The sequence below is a fragment of the Durio zibethinus genome, chromosome 14 (genome assembly GCF_047325235.1).
Source record: "Durio zibethinus cultivar Kanyao isolate XHJ-2024 chromosome 14, ASM4732523v1, whole genome shotgun sequence".
Lineage (NCBI taxonomy): Eukaryota > Viridiplantae > Streptophyta > Magnoliopsida > Malvales > Malvaceae > Durio > Durio zibethinus.
In genome coordinates this window covers 20293584-20315887 of record NC_143175.1, presented here as the reverse complement: position 1 = coordinate 20315887, position 22304 = coordinate 20293584, and the positions used below count along the sequence as shown (strand labels likewise).

The window sequence follows — 22304 nt, the reverse complement described above, 5'->3', positions numbered from 1 at the left end:
TGCATACTCTTGAGGTGAGGGAATTTTCTCAATTTTCTGCTAAAAGTATTAGAGTCAATTGAGAATAATTTCCAACAACTAATTACTTGGTAAAATTTTAAGGCTTTTGGATAACACAAATTTAAGCTGGTACCATCTTTTGATGGGCGTTGTGAGGGTGCTATAACCTTCCTCACACGTAACCGAACTCCCGAACTCTATTCTGGTTAAGCAGACCCGAACCTATTCTTTTAGGGACCCTTAAGCTTAGGTGTTTCCTAAAAGGGCAGATTCCTTAGGTGGCCAATCACACCTAGATAAAAAAGATTGGTGGCGACTCCCTAAAGTCAATGTCTAGCGATAGATCCCCGGATCTAGACGTTACGACATCACTAAAATAAAATGTAATAAAAAATCAATTAAATTTACTATTGCAAATGCTTGTATTTGTATTTTTGTGCACAACTTGTGAAAAGTACATATTTTATTTATAATAAATGTGATACTTCCTCTGTTTTTTTTTTTAGATGTTTTAAAATTATATTTTATTTTTTTAATATTTAAAATTATTTTTATGATTTTTTTACATTAAAAATTATGAAATTTTAATTTTATAAAAAATTTTAAAAATTTTAATATTAAATATGTTAAAGTCAAATCTCTTTTCTTAAAGTCCATAAAAGTCAATACATAATAAACATTTTGAGACGGAAAGAATAATAAATTTAATAATAAAGCAAATTTTCTTACAACTTTGCAATAGTAAATTTAATTGATTTTTATTACATTTGTTATTATAAAGGAAAAAATGCTTAAAGGCAAAAAAAATCATAGTTGATTAGAAATTTATAAATAATTAAAATGTAACTCAACTTGTGACGTAACTAGTTTGCATAAAAAGTAGATCATATTTTGTTATTTAAGAAAAGTATATATTTTATCTATAATGCTCAAAAACATTATTTTCTTTTGTTCTCAAATATGTTTTTTATTTTTTATTTTTTATTTTTGTAGTTTTATAAGTAAAAACCAAGTACTAAAAGCATCAAATCTTAATTTTTTTCCAAAAAAAATAAGATATAATAATTATCAAGGATCATTCGAGAGCAAACAAGTTGCATGAAAAAGGTTTTCAATTAGTTATATAAAATTACTGAAGTTACTTGAAAGTATTGTTTTGCTAACCAATATAGATGCAATAATTATATATATATGCACCTAATTAGCTCTAACATTTTTATCAAACACATTTAAAGTTTAATTAAATATGTTGACTATTACAACTTAGAAATCAATAACTTGTAATATAAAATCAAACTCTATCTCCACAATTACCATATTATAAAATCCATAAGTTCTAAAATATTTATTTAGCAAAGAAAATGTTTTAAACATTTTTTAAGGTTATAAATAAAAAAAAATTAAAACACATTAAGTCCTCCTTAATCTGTCTTTATCAATGATATTTGTCATGTATAAATTTTGTTTATCTAGAGTAACAAAGAGCATCGAGGACATAATGAGAGCACAATCTAACAAAGTCTATGTTGTTGTGATTATTGGTCTATTCTTCAAAGAACTTTTCTATTGGAAAATATTAGTCAAAGCCCTTTTTTTTTCATATACTATAAAATAATTTTTTAAAAAAATAGCTTTAAGGAAAGAAGATTTGTTATTATCCAAGCAACAAGCATCTTGCTAGGCTGCCAAGGTTACAGAAAATTTGTAAAGTTAGTTGCTTAAGATACAATTTCAATAAAAAAATATTTTAGTTTAAAAAAATGTTACGTATGGGAGAAAGTATTGAAAAGATGGTGGGGTGGGGGGGGGCAATCAAAGTGCAAAAAAATAATTGTTTGGATTGGGCATAATCCATACAAAACCCTATAATAAAACATCTTAATTATTATAGAACATCTTAGATTTGTGATGCAAAATCTAAAAAGAATTCCATTTCATTATTGTAGTAATAAAACATCTTAATTTCCCAAACCCAATAATAATAACCAATTTAACATTAAGTTACAACTTACAAGTGAGTAAAATAATCAATGACCAAAAAGTAAGGGGGGGTAATGAAGTTAATAAAAGAATGACTTTGAGGGAGTACCAATTACCAAAGTTAGAGAAACAAGAAAAAAAAAAAAAGGGTTTAGGGTTTATATGATAATTAGGTGAAGGAAGGACCATTGATTTGGTAATTGTCTAGGAATTGACAGAAGGAAATCAGGGCCTTGTCTCACTCTTCGGCCATTGATGGTGGGTTTGTGTTTTATATCATTCTTGTGTGTTGGGCTGCCTTTTTCAATTATGATGTTGATGTTTGATATTTTATTTATTTATTTATTTTTTGAAAAAAATGGTCTTGCACCAATAAATTTTCTTGTTTTTCCTAAAGAATATGCCTTTTTTTTTTCTGTTGTTGAACCCACAAATTAAGAGGTTGGCCAAAAAAAAACACTTACAAATTAAGATAGCATTGGTTACGTACCAAAAAAAAAAAAGATAGTAATGGTCTAGTAACTGTTTGAATTGGTTGATAGAATTATGCATCAAAATCTGATTAAATATTCTATGATTATTTTGGTTTTGGCACATATATATCAGAATATATAAGCCGGAACAAGAAAAAAGAAACTATCTATTGGATGAAATAATGTTCCCAAGAAAATTGCAAGATTTGATGATGCAAGATATTAGGTATGAGATAATTAAAAATTGGGTGGTCCATATATAATTTCATATCACTATGAATCAAAGCCTTGAATCCAATGCAATAAATCAACCTTAATTATTTTAGAAAGTTTTTGAAAGCTCCATTTTACTTTCTTTTCATTTACAATCTGAATATATTTTTAAAAGTTGGCAAATAAGGTAGAAAATTTTAAATTATTATAACAGCCCCTTACCAAAGACATTAGACAGTTACAGATTAATTATATTGGCAAAATAAAAACACATTAATAATAAAGGTAAAACATTACTCAGAACAAAATTAAAGGTTTTAACATTTTTTTAATTATTTATGGCCCTCACATTTAACCAGCAGCTTACTTTTGTTCTTCATTTTCAATTTCTTGATTGAACATAATCCATTCATGTGATCAGTTAAATTTCAATAAATATTTTATTAATTTCTGTTTTTTTTTCCCTTTGTATTTGCAGCTGACATGGAATGAGAACTCTAAAAAAGCAAGTTAAAAACTATGATGAAACTAGTTTAAGTGATTGGAGAACAAGATTCTCCAAGAGCTTGCTTTCTCTCAAAGTGAAGAAAGTATGAAAATTTGTAATAATTGATTGCAATTTAAAAATTAAATAAATAATGAATTTAAATTGATTTATGCAGTCACTAATAATAATTTTAACATTAATAATTTTTTTCTATCATTGTATTATAGTATTCTTTCTAAAAAATAAAATAATTAATGAAATTAATTAAAGTACTAATAGGCTTAATTTTTGTTCCTATGTAAATTATTAATTAAAAGGGTTTCAAATTGATAGGTGTTTTATTTGTAGGAAAAAAAATTGACAGCTAAAAAGTTCATGAGCATGCCCATGACATGGATGCCAAAACAAAATAATTGTGATATTGAACCCACGGATTAAAGGGTTTGAACTTGCCTTGTTTACTTGCTATATGTATGAATCAAAAGCTGTCCTATCCAACTTGTTTTGCTTAATCATTAGTGCTAAAAAGCTAGGAAATTTTGACGATCATGCACCTTTTCCTCTTTATTCATACATTTTGATAAAATCTAGTAGATATTTAATAAACATACTAATCCCTTTGACCAAAGAAACCTAACCCAAAACAAATCCTAGAGCTAGCATTTGTTCTACGGCATTACCAATGTTTAGCCATTTTCCTTTGTTTAAATTTACTTTATAAAAAAACTTTCGATAAAAATTCAGAATTTAATTTAATTTATTTATATAATTAATTTTAAGAATTGATATTTAATAGATTTAAACTTTAAATTTCAATACTTAAAACCCTCTCATTTATATTTAAATTGCGACATCTTTGTTAAAAAAAAAAATTCAATGAACTTGATATATACTTAAATTCAAGTTCAAAGGGAGGAAACATAAAAAACTGTAAAACCCTATATCTTCCTCAAATTTTTATTTGATTATGTGTTCCTTTTAATTTTTGTTTCATGATGTTATCAATTTAATATTCTTTGACATATTAACTAAGATTTTCAAAGAATGGTGCCAATTAGTAAATTCATGAGTGCCAAATTGACTTCTTACCCTTTTTATTTTGGAATCCTAATTCATTCAATCCACTAAGTGGCCAGTATTATTTGTATACAATTAATCCTTTCTTTTTGGAAAACTATTTCACGGTTTGGAGAAAAATTCTAGGAGACCTACTGCTCTAATTCTTTGTTCAAAGAATGTAAATATCACAATCTTTAAACATATATGCTTAACCATGTTATATATAAAAAAAATTACCTAATAAATTTTTAGCTTTAAAACTGATTATTGAACACTTCTGGTTATTTAATTGATCTTTACCTAATAATCGTACAATTTTTTTTTCTAAAAATTCAAACGAGAAATATATATTGAATGTTTAAAGTTGTATCTATGAATATAATCAAGTTGAATTGAGTTGCTCGAGTCTAAAATTTAAATTTTAAAATTCAATTAAGTTTAATTTTTCATTATAAAAAAAGATTTAAACCTAAAATAATTTAAATTTAAATTAAATCAATTTTGAAATTATCCAAATTTAAAATAATTTAAACCCGAAAATGGTAACTTTTGTTCCACCCAAAGTAAAGTGATCCAAACCCAATTGGACCAGCTCATTTGCCGCCTCTAATTAAAGGTAATAATAAAAATTTTATTCCACTTTAAAATTACATGTGTGAGCATGTATTGTATTAACTTTAAGCAGAAAATCACATGGTAGGTAGAAGAAGTGTTTGAACCCTAATTGAAGGACAATTATTTGAATGTGTCCATTGGAATCCAGATAAGAGCATTGAGAAAAGGAAACAGTTAAGTATTGTTAGGTTAAGTGTCACTCAAAATTTTTCGTCCGTGCAACTTGTCTCCCTCTCCTTCTCTACCAAGAAGCCAGAACATCATTTCTCCCACGAGGATTTGCACCCTTAGCTGTTACATTGGGGTTGGCCTACCATGGACAATAACATATGTCAGAATTAGTGGATTCTCTAGGAAACAGATCACATTGTCTCTTTGATGGTTATCTTTAGGGTTTCAAGGGTGGTGAAAAATGAGAACCCTAAGCTATTGGTAGCAATTTACTGGGTTACATTAGAATCATAATTGAACTATAGATCTTTTAATATATATATATATATATAAGAAACTAATTATAAATAAATTAAACAAATATATCAACAAACTAGCATATAGCTTGATAAAACTGAAAACATAATTCGACCCGAGAATTTGATTCTTAAACTTAAAAAATTCAAAACCTCAACTTTATCATTGAGATAAGATTAGCTTTAATTTTATTGGAGTGTTGAAAATTAAAAAAAATAACCGATATGGTTGGGTCCAAAGCAACATATATCACTTATAGTTTCCATAGACTATTAATCATGGAAGGAATATGTTGTTTCTTTTAGCAAATATAAGGAAAGCAAAAAAGTGTTTCTTTTTCTCCTTTTGCATTTCATTGTTAATCTGTTTTGTTTATTTGTTAGTTGAAGTTACACACATAATTTGATTTAGGCTGAGCACTTTTCATTTGGCTAGATTTTGAATAGAATTATTTATTTTTTCCTTTTTCTATAAGAAAAAATTAAAATAAATAAATCATTCAATGCTTTAAATCAAAATAAAATATATTAATCAATTGAACCAATTACTTATTAATATTTTTTTTTTGAAGCTACGACAAAAAATATATCTTTGGCCCAAGTCCCGACGCTCCCATGCCACATTTGGGCTATGATGCAAATTTCAGCTGGCAGTGGAGAAGGCGCTTTCCACAAACTTTTAATTTTTTTTTAATTTTAAATTTTCTTTTTCTAGTTAAAAGTATTTAGAAAGAAAATTTCGGAAATTTATGCCCAAATCCAAAAAAAAAAAAAAATCAGATTTAATTTGCCTAAAATTTTACGTTAACTTCATCTTATCGTGTAATTGATTTTTAATTTTTTCCACAAAACCTGTCAAAAAAATTTTAAAATTTGGAAACATATATATTAATTTATTTTTCTATGATTTTTAATGTCAAAAGATAAAAATAAAATGTATATATTTAAAAAAGTAAAAGTATTACATTACAAATTTAATGAAAAAAATAATTCTGAAACATTCAAAAACAAAAAAAATTACCACAAAGAAAATAATATGTAGGAATATAGAAAACGCTTGAATCCTATCTAGTTACAATTTCTATTTTTCTATTTTTTGTTTTTTGGATGACAATCAAAATTTCTTTCACATGCAATAGCAACAAAAAATCCCACTCTTTTGTTGTAATTCTCATGTCCTTATCTCATTGAATCACTATTGAGAATGTAATATTGCATGAAAACATCCAAAATGTCTTTCTTTTCTCACTTTCCTAATTGGCGATATGTATGAATAAGACTGTCGCGGCTTGCGGCAATGGCATTTTCATCTTGGTTTTTTTTTTTTTTTTCAAGCCCATAAACAGGTTTGTTTGGAAAAAGATTTTAAAAAGAATGAAGACTGTTGAAGAGTCTTGGATTTGCCCAAAGTGAGGCTAATCCACCACCACTGTCCTCAAATATGAACTGAAAGACTTGTAAAAGAAATGGGTATCTTTCTTTTTGGTCATTTGGAGGCCTTTACTTGTCTTACTCTATGTGGTTTTGGTATTGTCGTGATTAAAAGGGAGGAACATTTCATAGATTTGCTTGGATATCCGTGGCCCTATTTAATTGAGCTTAATACCACTATAAAAATCATAATGCATGCAATTTTTTTCTTTTAATTTTAAATTACAATTGTGTATAAAAAATATAAATACATGGGTTTTTAAATCTCGATTCACTATTATAATTAATAACTCAAAACTTTACAAGTGAGCTAATTATTAGGCTTAGATAAGATGAAGCTTTGTCCTGTCAACTTTTTCAATAACAACATAAAATCAAATATACAAAAATCTCACCTTCCTTTGGGCCTTATTCAAAATTGTATCCAAAGAGAAATTTGTGTTTTAGCGAGCATCCAGCTCTCTACCTTAAAACAATGCATTCAACACTTTAGGCTTTTGCTTATCCAACGACGTTCCCACCGACTTGATTTTGGGCCTGATCCTTGTAAAGAATCGGGGGCCCAATAATTTTCTACTTCCTTCACATTAATCAGGCTGGGTTTGCTTCTCGAACTCCTGTCTTCATGGCCTTGACTCCAACCAAATCAATGGGCACCCAAAACTTTGCTATTTGCTTGACCTTTTTTTCTTTTTATTTTGTATTTACCTTTTATTAAAAAAGTTAAAAGCAAGTAACAAAATTTTATACAAAGAAGCTTAAGCTAGTTTGATTTACAATGTTAGTAAAGTATTAAGTGTAACAAATTTAATTGTCCCTTTTATGAAAAAAAGAGCAAGGATTAAAACTCCACTTTAAGCAAAGCAAAGTGCTTTTGATTGACCCAAGTGATAAATGGAACGTACTCTTCTTTTGGATGTATGGATTTAAATCCGTTACGAGGCTGAAAGTAATTCTTCATGAATTCACTAAACCCAAAATAAATAAGCATGCTTGGATCTCTCCGAAAAAGATAATGTACTAGGCAAAGTGCAAAAACCCTTCCACTTAAAAGTGATCATAAAAGCTTGAAAGGCAACTTGAGATTTCAAATTTCATAAAAACTGAGAATGCATTAAGGATCTAACTTCCTCACTTCCAATAATCCAAAGTGATCATAAAGCTTATGCAGCAAATTCTAAGTTCAGAATACACAATAAGGTTAGGACGATGAATGTAGAGCAAGTTCACAATGACTACTCAATCTGTAACATCATGGCTTACTATTTTAATTTACTGGTAAACTACCTACAGGAAACATTAGTACACATTTAGTACAAAGGTAGCAATGTTCAATTAGCCCTTAACCAGAAAAATCTACAATTTTTGCACAGGCCGGCATGCCCCCCAAGTGGGAAGAATGATAAATATGTCACTGTTTTGCTTAACAGAAGATGTATAAAACAATTGGAAAAAAAATGGTGAAAAAAAGGTTTTTAGTGTTGGGGCAGCAATGATGACTGATATAACCTAAGTTAGCTGAGATTCTGAAAGCTGGCTTCTTCTATAATTTTAACACCTTGACCTGCACTATAAGTCGCTCTCAATCAGCTTCTACCTCAGCATATTTGATACCTTCCACTCATCTCTATCTCAAGTGTCGATACCTTGCATTCACATCTGTCTTTTGCTGCAGCTCCTTCACCTGTTAACTTCTCGGGAACATCTAAATGAATGCTTACTTCCTTTGACAACAAACTGAATACAAGCCAAATTTACAAAGATTGTTAGCATTCATACACAGCGAAAGAATCTTATGTCTTATTTATTCTAAAATTCTATTAAACTGGTACACTTTTTTTTAAGAATGTGCCAAGGAAAAATCAAGCATGTATAAGACTATTTATTGAACACAATTAAGCCTGCCAGTTTAATGACTTACTTTGACAGTTATATAGGTACAATGATTATTATTTATTTCTTTCCCCTACCATTTTCTAGCTGGCCAAAGCAAACCAGAAGCATGGTAATAGTTTCAAGTTTTAACAAACGGACCTCACCCAAGACTTTTTATGGCTAGCCTATAATTCCAGCCACAAGAGGAAATTACGGATTAGAATTAGTGTATATACAACCATACCTGCTATGGTGCATGATGACATAAAAAATCCAGATGTCAAAATTCAACAAAGAATAGAGGGGTAGAGAGAAATTTATCTAAAGTTTCAGGTTGCAAAAGCAAAATCAAAGCTCTGCCAAAAACACCTATTCCATCTTTTCTTTTATCTTGTTGATGCAGAGCACCATAAGAAGCTAATTGAGGGATTAACCTATTTAAGATTTTATTTTGTTACTTTGTTATATTTTTGGAGCTTAATTGTAATATATTATAGATCTAGGGTTATATTTGGTATTTCATTGTTATATTAGGGTTTAGTATCTTAGTGCAGTTTTCCAAGCTCATGGAATAAGATGTGTAATTATCATCCTAAACCAGCAAAATATTTGCTAAAAGAGCCCATCAATTAGGTTTGGATCTTTTATAGAGCCTTCTTATCAAACTCACCTGAAAAGCATCCTAAGGTTGGACTTAATACAGATTTCTGATTTTGACTACAAGCTGTGGCAAGTAACTGCTTGCTATCATTTCACTCAGATGACACAAGTTCATTAGACAGAACTATAACTTTATCAGAAAACAAAAGAATGAAACATAAAAAATTTTAATTGATAATCAATTGTTTATTAAAATGTAAGAACTAAAAACCCCATTTCAGATGTTAGGTTTATGAAGACAACTAACTCTAATCTTTTAGATCAAGAAATATACCAATTGTACGCACCTTGTAAGCTGGGCCTTGTACATGTCATTTGCCTCTAAAGCTTCCGCAAACTCAACTCCTATAAAATGAGGACATTCAGTATTGCAGTTTTGCTGGTTATTAGCCTGAAATAAAAAGAGAGATGAGTTGTTTGAGCAACTTATTACTTCTCTGTCATAGAGACTCTTTGTAAACAAATGGTTGCATAATGTTAAAGATTATTATCAAATAGCAGGAATTGGAAAAATTATAGCAACATTAACCTGTATGTCTGCCAGATCACTTTTCAGCAAAGCCTCCTGAGTTCCCAAGGCATCTTCAAGGGCAACTTTCCCACAGCAGCAACTATTAAAGAATTTCTGAACAGATAATGATAATTCGGCCTCAAGTTCTTCATAGTCTCTTGATAGCATCACAAAAGAAGCTTCCAGCATTTCATTTTCAAACTTGATTTCACTAATTGTTTCTTTAAGAGCTAAAATTGCATCCTGCAGGAGTGCTTTTTTCTGCAATTGAGCCAAAATTTCCTCTTCCAACAGTTGGTTCTCTCTTTGGAGGTTATCAACCTTGTTAAGCATATTAGAAAAAACTTTTCCTGATTCTTCCAAATCTGCTTCCAAGACTATACAGTGCTCATTTAACTCCATCTTTTGCATCCTTAGTTGTCCATTTGCTTTCTGATGCATACTACACTCTTCAATCAGTTTGACATTTTCAATTTTTAGATACTCACACTCCTCTTGAACTTCTAGCCATTGCCTATGCATCTCTTCCATCTTTTGTCTCATAACAACTTTTTGTACCTCCATTTCATCTTCCAACCTTCTTATTATCTCATCTTTGGAATTCATCAGTTCAGACTCTGAGTTCTGTAGATCCATATAACATGACTCTCTCTCATCAGTTAGATAGATTAAGTTTTCTTCTAAACCACATAACCGTTCTGATAAAAGTAAGTTTTCTTCTTCTACTTCAGATAAATAAACTTCCACTTCCTGCTTCCCATTTTCAAGTTCTGAATATTTCTTTGCGAGAATTTTGTTGGCAGAAATTTGGCAATCCCTATTGCTATTAAGTTCCATCATTTCACTTCGTAAATCATCCAAGAATTTAGCTGTAACAACAACTTCTCTCCGCATGATTTCCATATTTTCCTCCAACTGGCTTTTCTCCTTCTCAACAGAACAAATCTGAGTTTCTAACTCTTTTTGGCGATGCCTTAAAGCCTCAAGTTCATTTTCCTTGTGCAAATTGTCAGATTTAAGCTTCTCTATCTCGAATAATTTTGTTGACAATTCCTTTACCAGATGACTATCTTCTTGATTAGGAGAACTTAACTGTTGCTTTTGACTAATCAAATCAGAACTTTTCAAAATTTCCAAATCATCATATGCACAAGTTCCTCTAGGATTTGCACATGAAGAAAGAGTAGACAGTTGCTTTAACTCGGCTAAACAAAGTTGAATCCGTTCAATCAACTCAGCAAATAGTTTGGACATTTCAATGTTGCCAACAGGCAATTCAGAAATCCTGGATTCTGTAAAGGCAAGAGCAAATCCATTATCAAGATTCTGAATCTTTGACAAAAGATCAACTCCTATAACGTGTAAATTTTCAATATTGCAGTTTTGCTTTTTATCAACCTGCAAAGAGAATAAACAAAAAAATTAGCAGTTTATTACTTTGTCTGTCCTAGAGAACCATTTTTTTTTGTCCTAGAAAACCCCTTTACAATCAAATAATTGTCAATCTAAAAGATAGAATGAACAAAAGACTGCAATTTAATATAAGTAAAATCAGATTTTCTATTTCTAGTTCCTTCATTCCAAAGCATTTTCAGTCCCATTCACTAAAACTTCCGGGTTTTTTAAAGTTTGAGTTCATCTCTTATTAGTTTCTCTATGTAAGTTTAGGAATTTCAAATATTTTTTCTTATATTTTGTTTTCCTTTAAGAAATTATTTTAGCTAAAAATCAAAGAGTCAATAAATAGGTATGAGCAAGTATTAAGTCTTAGGTGAAGTTAGCGATATTCCTGGTGAAATAGTAAGGAAAACTAAAATTGAAAATCAAAGGATTCATGGACCTTGTTAAAAAGATCATACAAGCAAAAATTTTGAAATTTTGAAATCTTGAAAATCTTTAAAACTTTATTTAAATGGGTAATTTTAATTAGAAATCATTATACAATTTTCATCCTTCAACAATTGATAATCAAAATTTGTTTATAGGTATGATACATTAGTTCAATTCTAAGTCTCTAATATCAATTTATCACTTTGCATTTAACTATTTTCAATTAGAAATGTCAAAACAGAGAAAAAAGAAAGATAATTGCTTAGCAATTTCAACTCATTCTAGCATTAAAATCTATCAGTTCATATCTAAAGCAAGCTAAAAGACCAAAACCACATTAAATTTGCTCCAAAAGAAAAAAGGAAAAAAAAAAGTGATAAGCTTAAAATTAGGGTAAAGAAAAATGCTAACATTCTCGAACTCCAGTTGATGCAGCTTTTTCTGAACAAGTAAGATTGTTTCTTCAGCTGACTGTTGGCTGTTCTCTCTTTCGTTGACTATATTTTCTTCTTCGAATTCGAACATATTATCTTTTGCTAATACAGATTTCTCCATCTTCGCCATTGCTAACCCCTAAACCTTAGAAATCACAAAAAAAAAAAAAATTGAAAATTAGTTGGCAAAAATATTTTGGGTCTTTTTTTTCTTTTCTTTTCTAGCTTTCTAGATTTGGAGATTTGAAGTATAGTATAGGGACTGTTTGGGAATTTTAGCAGTTTTTTTTTTTTTCATTTTTTCTTTTAAACTTGTTCTTGATTTCGCGCGATGTTTTTCAAATCTCTATTTGGGGCCCTTTACACGGTTTAGAAAATAGTATTTTTTGGTTTTATTCGAAAATTTTCCGAATATTAGGGAATGGGAATTAAGAATTGGACCCGGACAATAATTAGAAACTGGACCATTAAAAGAAGCAAGCATTAGGCCTCGGCCCAGCAACTCCAAACCGATCTTCTTTTCTGCATAACACCAAAGGAAGCCATCAAATTATGGTAAATTTTTTTACTTGAGTCTAACTATTATTTCGGTTCAATAAAATCTAATTTGGATGGAAGTGTTCGCGGACGGGATCTGGACATTTAAAGTATTTATGGTCATTTTTAAAAGGATAAAAATAAACATATTTTATTTTTCCTAAATATATAAATATGTTCATGATCTAAATTATACAATTTATAAATAATTATTATATTTGATTTTGATTTTATTTTATTATTAAAACTAATGAATTATTGTTATTAAAAATTTAATTATATTAACATTCACCTATGTTAAAATTTACAAAATAATATAATATTTTAAAATTATTTTGACAAAAAAACAATTCAATCCAGATCTCACTTCTCAACGCTTTCACTTTCTTTTATCATTCAAACAAGTTGGGCAATGAAAAATTCCAAACCCTCATTAAATGTACACCCAAAAAAGGTTTAAAAATAAAATTAAACTCAAATTATGATTAATTAATTATTGTAAACTAAAATTCAACGGTCCGAAAATTCACATGGGAAGGGGGTGGGGGATACACCAGCTTGGCAGAGAAGATCTTGACAGGTTAGCCACGGTTAGCGTGGTCGCAACCTTGTGGGGTCGCCCCTCACCTCCCTTTCACCGATCCCTAATTAAATATTATTAATGTTTTACTGGCCCAAAAAATATTATTAATGTTTACAAATTAGGCGGTATCGACGTTTTAATTAAATTAAAAATATAAATAATAAAAATAAAAAACCCAACAGAGCCTAGAGCCAGCGAACGATCAATCGATAACAAAGAAAAAAAAGAAAAAAAAAATCAGCCTTCAGCTCAGACCGAAGAGAAGAAAAAAGCTGTGAACTGAAAGGAAAAAATAAAGAGGAAATTTTGAGAAAATGTATGAATCTATTTTTTAATTGTTTGTTTAACATTCTACATTAATTAGGGGAAATTTTTTATTAATTTGCTTAAGCCCTGCATTTATTCATGTAGTGATGTTGTTCTTTTTAATGTTTTTATTTATATTTTTGGTTTTGGTTTAGAAGAATAGAGAAATGGAGTCGACAGAGTCGTCTTATGTGTCATCACCAGAGGCGGCGAGGAAGAGATCTCCGCCGCCGCCCCAATCGTCTGGTTCTGGTAATTTCTGATCTGATCTTCTTTCTTCTTCGTTGAAGCTCTTCTTTATTGAGGTTTTTTTTTTTTTTTTTGTTCTCTGCTTGTGAGTCAATGGCTTTAAATCTTTTCTTTTCTTTTTTTTGGTAATGTAAAAAGATTAATGTGTGAAATTGTTTGAATATCTTGTTGTTTATTTCGTTTATATATTTATATATTTTAATATAGAATTTGAAACCCTAACCCTAGCATTGTGTTGGGTTGGCGAGAAATAAAAAATGGAGAGTGAGAAAAAGAAGAATTTGTGCTGAGTCTTTAGCTTATGCTTGAATGCCCAAAAAAGTCAAGAAGCAGAAGGATGAGAAATCCTGGAATTTCATGTGGCATTATCTTTTTATCTGCTTTTGTATTTGTATAATAACTGTGAAAAGCTGGATTGACACTGAGGTGAACAATGCTGCGAGGGCATTAATGAGGATTAAGAAAAAATAGCTGCGAAATAAAATGAAGACCTATCTTTTGAATTGTTAGTTACAGTGTGGGATTAAAAATCAGTTAGCTTGTCTATTAGACATTAATGAGAATGCTCTTGGAGGGCATAATGTAATTGAATTCTGAAAATGAGAAATCTTATATTGTTGTCCAAGCAGATTGGAGGGAATTGATTTCTTTGACTTTGGAGTTTTATTTCCTAGATTTTAAAAGCGGATGCTTAGCAAGGGGAGGAAAAGAAACTACTGGAGTGAACTTTTCTTCATTTTATTTACCGATGAAGCTCAGATTGAAGACTTTAGTCATGCCTAAACATCTAGTATTTTCTAGTTTGTTAGCCCCGGTGAATGTAACACATTGTTTTGCTGTCTCCCCTTCCTTTCCTTCTTGCATGCATGTAGTGCAATGGCAGTTTTTATGGATTTGTTCGTGGTATCTTTGTGTGCAAATTTCTGTCAGTCCCAGGTTTGAAGTACTAATGATTGGAGTTATCAATGGAAACTGGAAAGGCCTATATTAAATGTTTTATTGGTTCTCATATCTTTGAAGACATCATTAAAGTCATTGATTATTCGTAGAAGCTATACTTATAGTAAAATAGTCCATCAAGTTTATTTCAATATAAGCTTGGGCTCTATCTTTCAAATTCCTGCATTTTTCACTGAACCGTGTTCCCCGAGTTTATTATCTGTCCTTTAACAATTATTATCTACTCCAGTGGTTCTCCCTTGGTTTTTAAATGTAAAGTGATGGGACGAGAGGGATCTAAGTTGTTTTATAATGAGAATATGGAGGATTTTTGGTGATCTGAGTTGCTTGGTTATTGAGTAATCAATCCATAGCCAAGTGTTGATAAAACTTGCATTAATTGAAAAATGTAAGTCTGATATTACCTTTCCTTAAGATTATATTTTCTACTTCTCCCATATGTGTGGGTCAACAATGTTAGATTTGAAATATTATCAAAATGTAAGGTGGCATATCTTAATATGCAATACTTTTGCACTGAAACTACTGCATTTATGCTGTTTTTATTTAATGCATTTATTACAATCTTTTCTGTATTAGCAATAACATATTGAGTCAAGTGACTTTTTTTAGCATCTATTTCTTTTTCTTATAGTAGTTTTTTTTCCCTTATTTGTTATCTCTTCTTTGGGCCAAAAGGGAGGAGATTGCTCTAATGGTTGGAATTTTCATGTTTTCTTCCAAAATTCCTCATTGACTACAAATGCCTTTATGATTTAGAGCTAAATGATGAAATTTTCACTCATGCTTCTTCTGTCAGAAAATGCAGAGAAGCCTACACATATCAAGTTTCTTGTCTCCAATGCTGCTGCTGGTTCTGTAATTGGAAAGGGAGGTTCAACAATTACAGAATTTCAGTCGAAATCAGGAGCTCGAATTCAGTTGTCACGCAATCATGAATTTTTCCCGGGAACATCAGACAGGATCATTATGGTCTCTGGAACAATTGATGAAGTACTCAAAGCTATGGAACTTATCCTTGCTAAATTATTGAATGAGGTGATCTTTATGATGACTTTTAACTCTATAAATTCTCTGTCTTTTGGATAATAACTTAAGTTTATATTCTTGGTCAGCTTAATATTGAAGATAGTGATGATGTTGAACCAAGAACTAAAGTGAGGCTAGTTGTTCCTAATAGCTCTTGTGGCAGCATAATTGGGAAAGGAGGGGCTACCATAAAGTAAGAAGTCTTCTTGGATACTCTGACCATTGTACATGTTTTTGTTGCTATGATTTTGAAAATTCACCTGTGAAACAAATGATTTTTTGCAGGTTTGAAATCAAAGAAATTGTTTTAACTTGAATTTTATAATTTTTTGTAGTGTTGACTTAACCGAAGTATACCGAACAGGCGTATTTATAAAGAGTGTTTTTTTATTCTTCAATTATGCTGTTCATCTGCAGGGGATAATCTTTGTAAAAAATTTAGCCTATGGTTGATTTATAGGATATTCAGATAGGCATGAGTAGTGAAAGAACTACATATTTTGGAATTGATTCATGTATGACAGTGTGTGCAACAAAAGTTATATTGCCCAACTGAGTGGGGGATGCTTTGTCAACTTCAAATACTAAGAGCTGTATTCGATGAATTTGAGAGCTAACTGGGGAGACTGGGGTTTGGAAGGAGAATTACTTTGAGATAGGAATAAACTTAGTAAAGATTACCATAGCCATGATATTGATGCATCATAGTGAGTTACTTCATTTCTTGTCTTGTCTATTGGTAACCTGCTTATGCTCTAAGTAGATGGTGATGGCTTTAGGAAATGAATTAGTTCGGGTATATTTGGCAATATGTGGTAAGTTGCCAGAGGTTTCATTTGTAGAAGACCTGTTTGACCAAGGTTCACTCTAGATCGTGGTAAGTCTTGTGACTTGGATGAAAGTTGCAAGTAATTTTATTTTATAAATGGTTAGTAAAGATTGAAAACTTGAGGTCATTTGTTTGGAGAAGAGCATCTTTGGTCATTGCCTTTTGGTTTCATTATAATATTTAAACATGTGGACTTAAGGTTTCTCAGAAGAATGCTTTCTAAAATGAAGGTCTAGCAGGCATCAGTGTCTGAACTGCACATATTCTGCTTTTTCTGGCTTCGTTTTTCAATTGAAGTACCTTGGGCTTTACCTGAGCTTAGATATCATTTTAGAATTATGGAAAATAAACAATTGGATGTTGTTATTGTCCCTTAAAACTAGATTTGGTGCAAGGGTGTTAAATAGACTGAGGACATGTTTTTCAAGATGGACCTCCTAAAAGTAACCTCCATGCAAGTATATAGTAGTGTTAACAGCCTGTAGTTTTCTTCAGTTATCTACCTCAACATAAGTGAGCACGATTTGACTAAGAAGCCATTCTGATCCAGGAAGTATGACTGCTTCCCCTAGTGATTATAGCAACTACTTATGGCTTGAGCCATGCAAGTAAGTTATAATTGGTTATTTAAAGCTCATATATCCTTAACACCCTCCGTACCTTATAAGAACACCATCACTGTGAGCATGATCCTTTCTTGTTTATGCATTAGAGGAAATGAGAAACAATACGCACACGCGCACTCATAAAATGATTGTTTAAAACTGGCTTATGTTATATGCTTGTGGTGTGTGATCAGTTACTATTGAAGTATTATTGATCCCTTGTTTGAGTATCGGATGCCTTAAACAGATAAGACATGTCTTGATGTCTTGATTGTTATTTTTGCCCTTCTATAGGTCATTTATTGAAGACTCCCAAGCAGGCATTAAGATATCTCCACAGGATAATAATTTTTATGGCTTAAACGATAGGCTAGTGACACTTACTGGCACTCTAGACGAGCAGATGCGAGCAATTGATTTGATTCTGTCCAAGCTTTGTGAAGACCCTCATTACTCACAAGCTATGCATACCCCATTTTCATATGCAGGTGAGTCCTCTTTTTATTTGGCTACTGAGTTTAAGGAGACTCCTACATTTGAATTGCATGCCTCCGCTTTATGAACACTACTATTGCTTTTTATATCATTCATTATCTTGCCTCCTTAGCAGTTATATCATAATCCTGATATGTTGTTTACTAACATTTCATATTTGGCAAAGAGGGCTTTTTAACTGTGCTCTGAAGGTAAATGTTAAAACTTAGCTAATCAGCACGATGTGTTTCAAACTATTTTTTCAGGGGCAGAAAAAACACACATTTTCTTTTATCCATGATAATCATCTGTAGACTATTCCATCTACTACCACTAGGCCCAAGCCCAACAGAAGTCTTCCATCTCATTAAAGTTTTTTAGCTGTGCTATGAACTTAAACATTAAAACTTATCTGTCAGCTCAAAGTGTTTCTAACTTTTTTTTTTTTTGGGGAGAAAACACATTTTTTTTAATCTTTAATAATCATATTTACACTATTCCATCTTCACTAAACTCAAGCCTGACAGAAGTCTTCAAACTCATTTTCTGATGTTTTCGGCATGCTTTTGCCTTTATATGTATTTTCTGGCAAAGGTTTTTTCCTTGGCTGAATGCTTAGAGAACTATTCTCATATTATTTTTCATTGTACCTGAGCCATTTAGTCTGATCTCACAAACCTTAAAGCAAATGGGCATATCGGAACACAAGGTGCTGTGCCTATGTAATTTTTCCAAACTACATAATGATTGCAGATTTCTCTTGATGGTGGTCTAATGTTTGGAAGTAAGCATAGTCTTAAAAAAATGTGGCCAAAAAAGCATGTTGCCTCATTCAATTTTCTACATTAAAGCATGAAGTCATTACAGCATAGTCTTTAGATTTCAGTGGTTCACTTCCTTGGAAGGGGTTTTTTTTGGAATGTTGTAATGACATTTTCAGTTGTTGTCAAGTAGTCTTATTATTAATGGTTTTGAATTTATGATGTGAGTTGTCCTTTACGTGTGATTGTTATTTATCTTGGTATTATGTCCTTTGTGGAGTTGTTACTGTATATTACTTGTAAAATTTCTTTAATTTGGTCCTAGTAAGATTTCTTTAACTTGAAATTTTAGGTATTTTCTTCTCTGGTTTTCATGGTATTCCATATGCATATGTGCTTCCTTCTGTTGCAACAGCGACTTACAATTCAATGAGCTATGCAGCAAATGGGGCTGGAGGGAAGTTTCAGAATCACAAGGTTCATCTTTTTCTATTGTGCCTTATCTGTAACGTCTGGGGACTGATGCTATTTACACTTTGTTTACTGCTAAGCAAAATATATTAATTTGTTTGTCTTACTTAAGCATCCATATAGAGGTCAGTCATATACTTGTTTCATTTGATTTTTGCTGACACATAAAATAGTTCTTTATTCTGCCAAATTCTATCATATTTCTTCTAGCATTGTTGTATCGCAGCATTTCCAGTGTTGGACCCATTTTTAATATCTCCCTAAACCCTATTATTCATGTAACAAGTGATGACTGATGTTCTTAATTAAAGGACTCATGCATATCTGTATACTGTAGTTAAAAAGGTCTTGCTTGACATAAGTCTTTCATGTATCTATCCAGGAGGATCATAGCAACTCTGTCACGATTGGTGTTTCAGATGGGCATATTGGGCTGGTTCTTGGTCGTGGTGGAAGGAATATCTCGGAAATTAGTCAGGTTTATAAGTGATAAATAGATACCATTTGGCTCCATAATTTTGCTTATATTCTGAATTTGAGCACTTTGTCATTGCAGGTAAGCGGTGCAAGGATAAAAATATCGGATAGAGGCGATTTCATGTCTGGAACAACTGATAGGTATAATAACCCCAGTTTTATCAATCTTCTACCTAAGCATTGAGCACTGAGGTAATTTTCTCTTAAAATCCTTTTCTATCTTTACCTTGTGTGGCAGGAAAGTCACAATCACGGGATCACAGAGAGCAATCCATCAAGCTGAGTCCATGATAATGCAGAAGGTAGCATACGCCAATGGGAGGGTGATGGATTAGTTTTAGCGGTTATCAGAACCATTCTTGTTGAGTCTTTTGATGGGACCGATCACAACTTCCTCATATAGTTTGACTAGAAGCATATACACATTGATTGGCACACTATGAGTTGACAAAGCTGAGAGTATGACGGTCGCAGCAAGAACGGGAAATTTTTATCAAGCAGAGCTCTTATTAGGTATTCTTTGGAACATACAGACTAAATTTATTAATTAAAAAAAAGAAGAAAAAGATGTTGGAATAGGCTCTATCATTGCTTGACTGAGAATTCGAAGTAGCTTAATTTCTTTTGGTTATATAATTGTAACAGCTAGCTGTTGTTTACTTCTGTGGTATATGATCTTGTAGGCTGCTTCATTAATATATATCTGAATTATAATTTTGAGAGCGTACCCTTTTTTTTTACATCAAATTTATGCCATTTTGAATTGGAAATTTTGTTTATGGGCTAATATTATTAATGATATTTGAATTATACTGAAATGTTTAATGTGATGATTAAATTTTAAAAAGTTTTAATATGATATTTGACTTATAAATTTATTAATTAATATTTTATTTAATTTTAATGTGATTAATTTCAATGGATGACATGTGATAAATAAATAATTTATTATATTAAAAAAATTTTAAATTTAAATATTATAATAAATATTTCATTACAGTTTGCCATTCCTAATATTACCCCTTTGATTATTGATGATTGCATCTCTTTCCTCATTTGTTCAAACAACTTGGAGACACCTAAGATTGACAACAGTAAATCGTTATTCGTTTGAATATTTAGACTATCCACTTGAAACTAATTCTTATCAACTTAAAACACTTGCAATTTTGTTTAATATTAAAAACAGTAAATCAAAGTGGCTTCTGAGGGAGGGAGTGGACAGAAAAAACTGTAAGTTCTTTGAATATTACAGTGGCATGGTGTTTTTGACTTTTTAACCAACCTTTTTTGCTTGCTTAGACTTTGGTTAATGCCCAGTACTATTTCTGGGTTTTGGACGCACTGCAGCCATAAATAATCCTGGAAATTTATAGAGTTGAGACAAACGAAACATACCAAATTGATGATTTCAACAGAAGGACAAAAAAAGGTTAGAAAAGAAAACTTACGTACACAATAAGAAATTGAAAGATTGCAAGGAAAAAAAAAAGGCTAGAAAAGAAAATCTTATGTACGTTGATATTCACAAATTTATTATACTATTTGACTGAATCCAATGAATAAATTTTCAAAAAAATATATATTTAGTATAATCACCAGTTTACTGTTGGAATAAATTTTCAAAAAAAAAAATAACGAATGTCTTTAAAAAGTAAAATATTTATTAAAATTATATTAAATAAAATTAATTTCATGAATTCCAATGTATTAAATTACATAAACGCTCGAGTTGTTTTAAAGTTGTTTATGTTAATTGAGTTTGTTTTAGTGGAAAAAAGTGAGTTGTTTAAATAAAAGTGAAATTAATAATATCATTGACCAATATTCTTAAAATTTTGTTGTAAAATTATGTGCCTCAAACACTCAATTTTGTAAGTTTCTTCAATTCACCTGACCCATAAATTCCTCTTGCTTATCAAAGACTGGCAAAAAAAAAAAAAAAAAGATTCGATTGCATTTGTCATTGAATAAAAATCAAGGACTAATCAAAAGCGGTGTTCCAAAAAGAAATTAGATTATACTCCCACGGAAGTCCTCTAATAGGAAAAATAGAGGCTTATGAGAAGGTGTTTATGAGAGCTGAGAAAGTAGTTTATTTTAACAGATGTATGCATTAAAAAAAATCAAAGAAGATGATAAGAGAAAGAGATAGGAAGAATGGGCGTCGACTATGGAGGGATATCTCAAAGCAATGAGAAAAATATATCACTCCAATCAAAGGGTTTATTATTCCGCTGATTGGTTCGGTATATGTGAATTTGGTTTGTTACTTTGGGTCAGGTGGAAGACAAAAGCGTGCATGAAAATAACCATTAGACTATGCAAGCCAGAAGCTTAAATCATGGATGGTTGTGGCAATTTCAAAAGGATATAATTTCTAACTAAAACGACCGATGATGACGTCAATGCTGTTGGACGTCGTACTTTACATGCACACAAGTTTGCAAGTTTTCTCGCAAAGCTTTTTCTGCCGATAATATCATTTTAATTTTTTTTATTTGTCTGCAAGTTTTCTCGCGAAGCTTTTTCTCGCGATGACATCATTTTCTCGACGTTAAAGCTGAATGCCTCTATATAAGCCCATCAATGGAGGGAGATAAACTATCACCACACAGAGAGCTTGATCATTAAGTGCAATAGATTACAATCTTCTAAGGGCTAAAAGTTTGTGAAACGTTCTATTTGGGGAGCTGCAGAAATGGTGAAGATCCTAGAGGTGATTCTTCAAAACCACCGTCAAGCAAGTTTGAGTTCTTCTTGTGGTGGCAATACACTTCCGGATGGTAATAATGTTTTGACGTTTACGGACGGGTCTGACTCGTGGAACTTTGAGTGCACGAGTCAAGGTGGTTCGTTCTGCTTCAGAGGTCGAGAGTGGAGACTTTTTGCTGGATCCGTTATCGGCGCAGCGGTCACTTTTTCCGAACAAGATGGCGAATACCGAATTACAGTGAGATAGCAGTAAGCTTGATAAAACGTTTAAAA

At 31.1% G+C, this 22304-nt stretch overlaps 2 protein-coding genes across 7 annotated transcripts; one reads left to right on the top strand and one right to left on the bottom strand.

Annotated features, from left to right (window-relative positions):
- Nucleotides 1–7860: 7860 nt before the first annotated feature.
- On the bottom strand, nt 7861–12361 carry LOC111294341 (uncharacterized). Of its 2 annotated transcripts, none has more exons than XM_022887613.2 (4): nt 12013–12353; nt 9790–11169; nt 9548–9651; nt 7861–8462 (listed from the first exon to the last, which is right to left on the bottom strand). In XM_022887613.2, exons 1-4 carry the CDS (start codon nt 12163–12165, stop codon nt 8324–8326), a joined length of 1776 nt encoding a protein of 591 aa, XP_022743348.2. In that variant the 5' UTR covers nt 12166–12353; the 3' UTR covers nt 7861–8323. The 2 variants fall into 2 exon arrangements, with proteins under 2 accessions (XP_022743348.2, XP_022743350.2); XM_022887615.2 differs by having other exon boundaries at nt 8325–8462; nt 9548–9605; nt 12013–12361.
- A 973-nt stretch (nt 12362–13334) lies between these two features.
- On the top strand, nt 13335–20038 carry LOC111294436 (protein BTR1). Of its 5 annotated transcripts, none has more exons than XM_089743739.1 (9): nt 13335–13471; nt 13617–13713; nt 15479–15708; nt 15786–15892; nt 17428–17621; nt 18721–18845; nt 19222–19317; nt 19396–19457; nt 19555–20038. In XM_089743739.1, exons 2-9 carry the CDS (start codon nt 13629–13631, stop codon nt 19649–19651), a joined length of 996 nt encoding a protein of 331 aa, XP_089599865.1. In that variant the 5' UTR covers nt 13335–13471; nt 13617–13628; the 3' UTR covers nt 19652–20038. The 5 variants fall into 5 exon arrangements, with proteins under 5 accessions (XP_089599865.1, XP_089599867.1, XP_022743470.2 ...); XM_089743741.1 differs by having other exon boundaries at nt 15470–15708; nt 18784–18845; XM_022887735.2 differs by having other exon boundaries at nt 15470–15708.
- Nucleotides 20039–22304: the final 2266 nt, after the last annotated feature.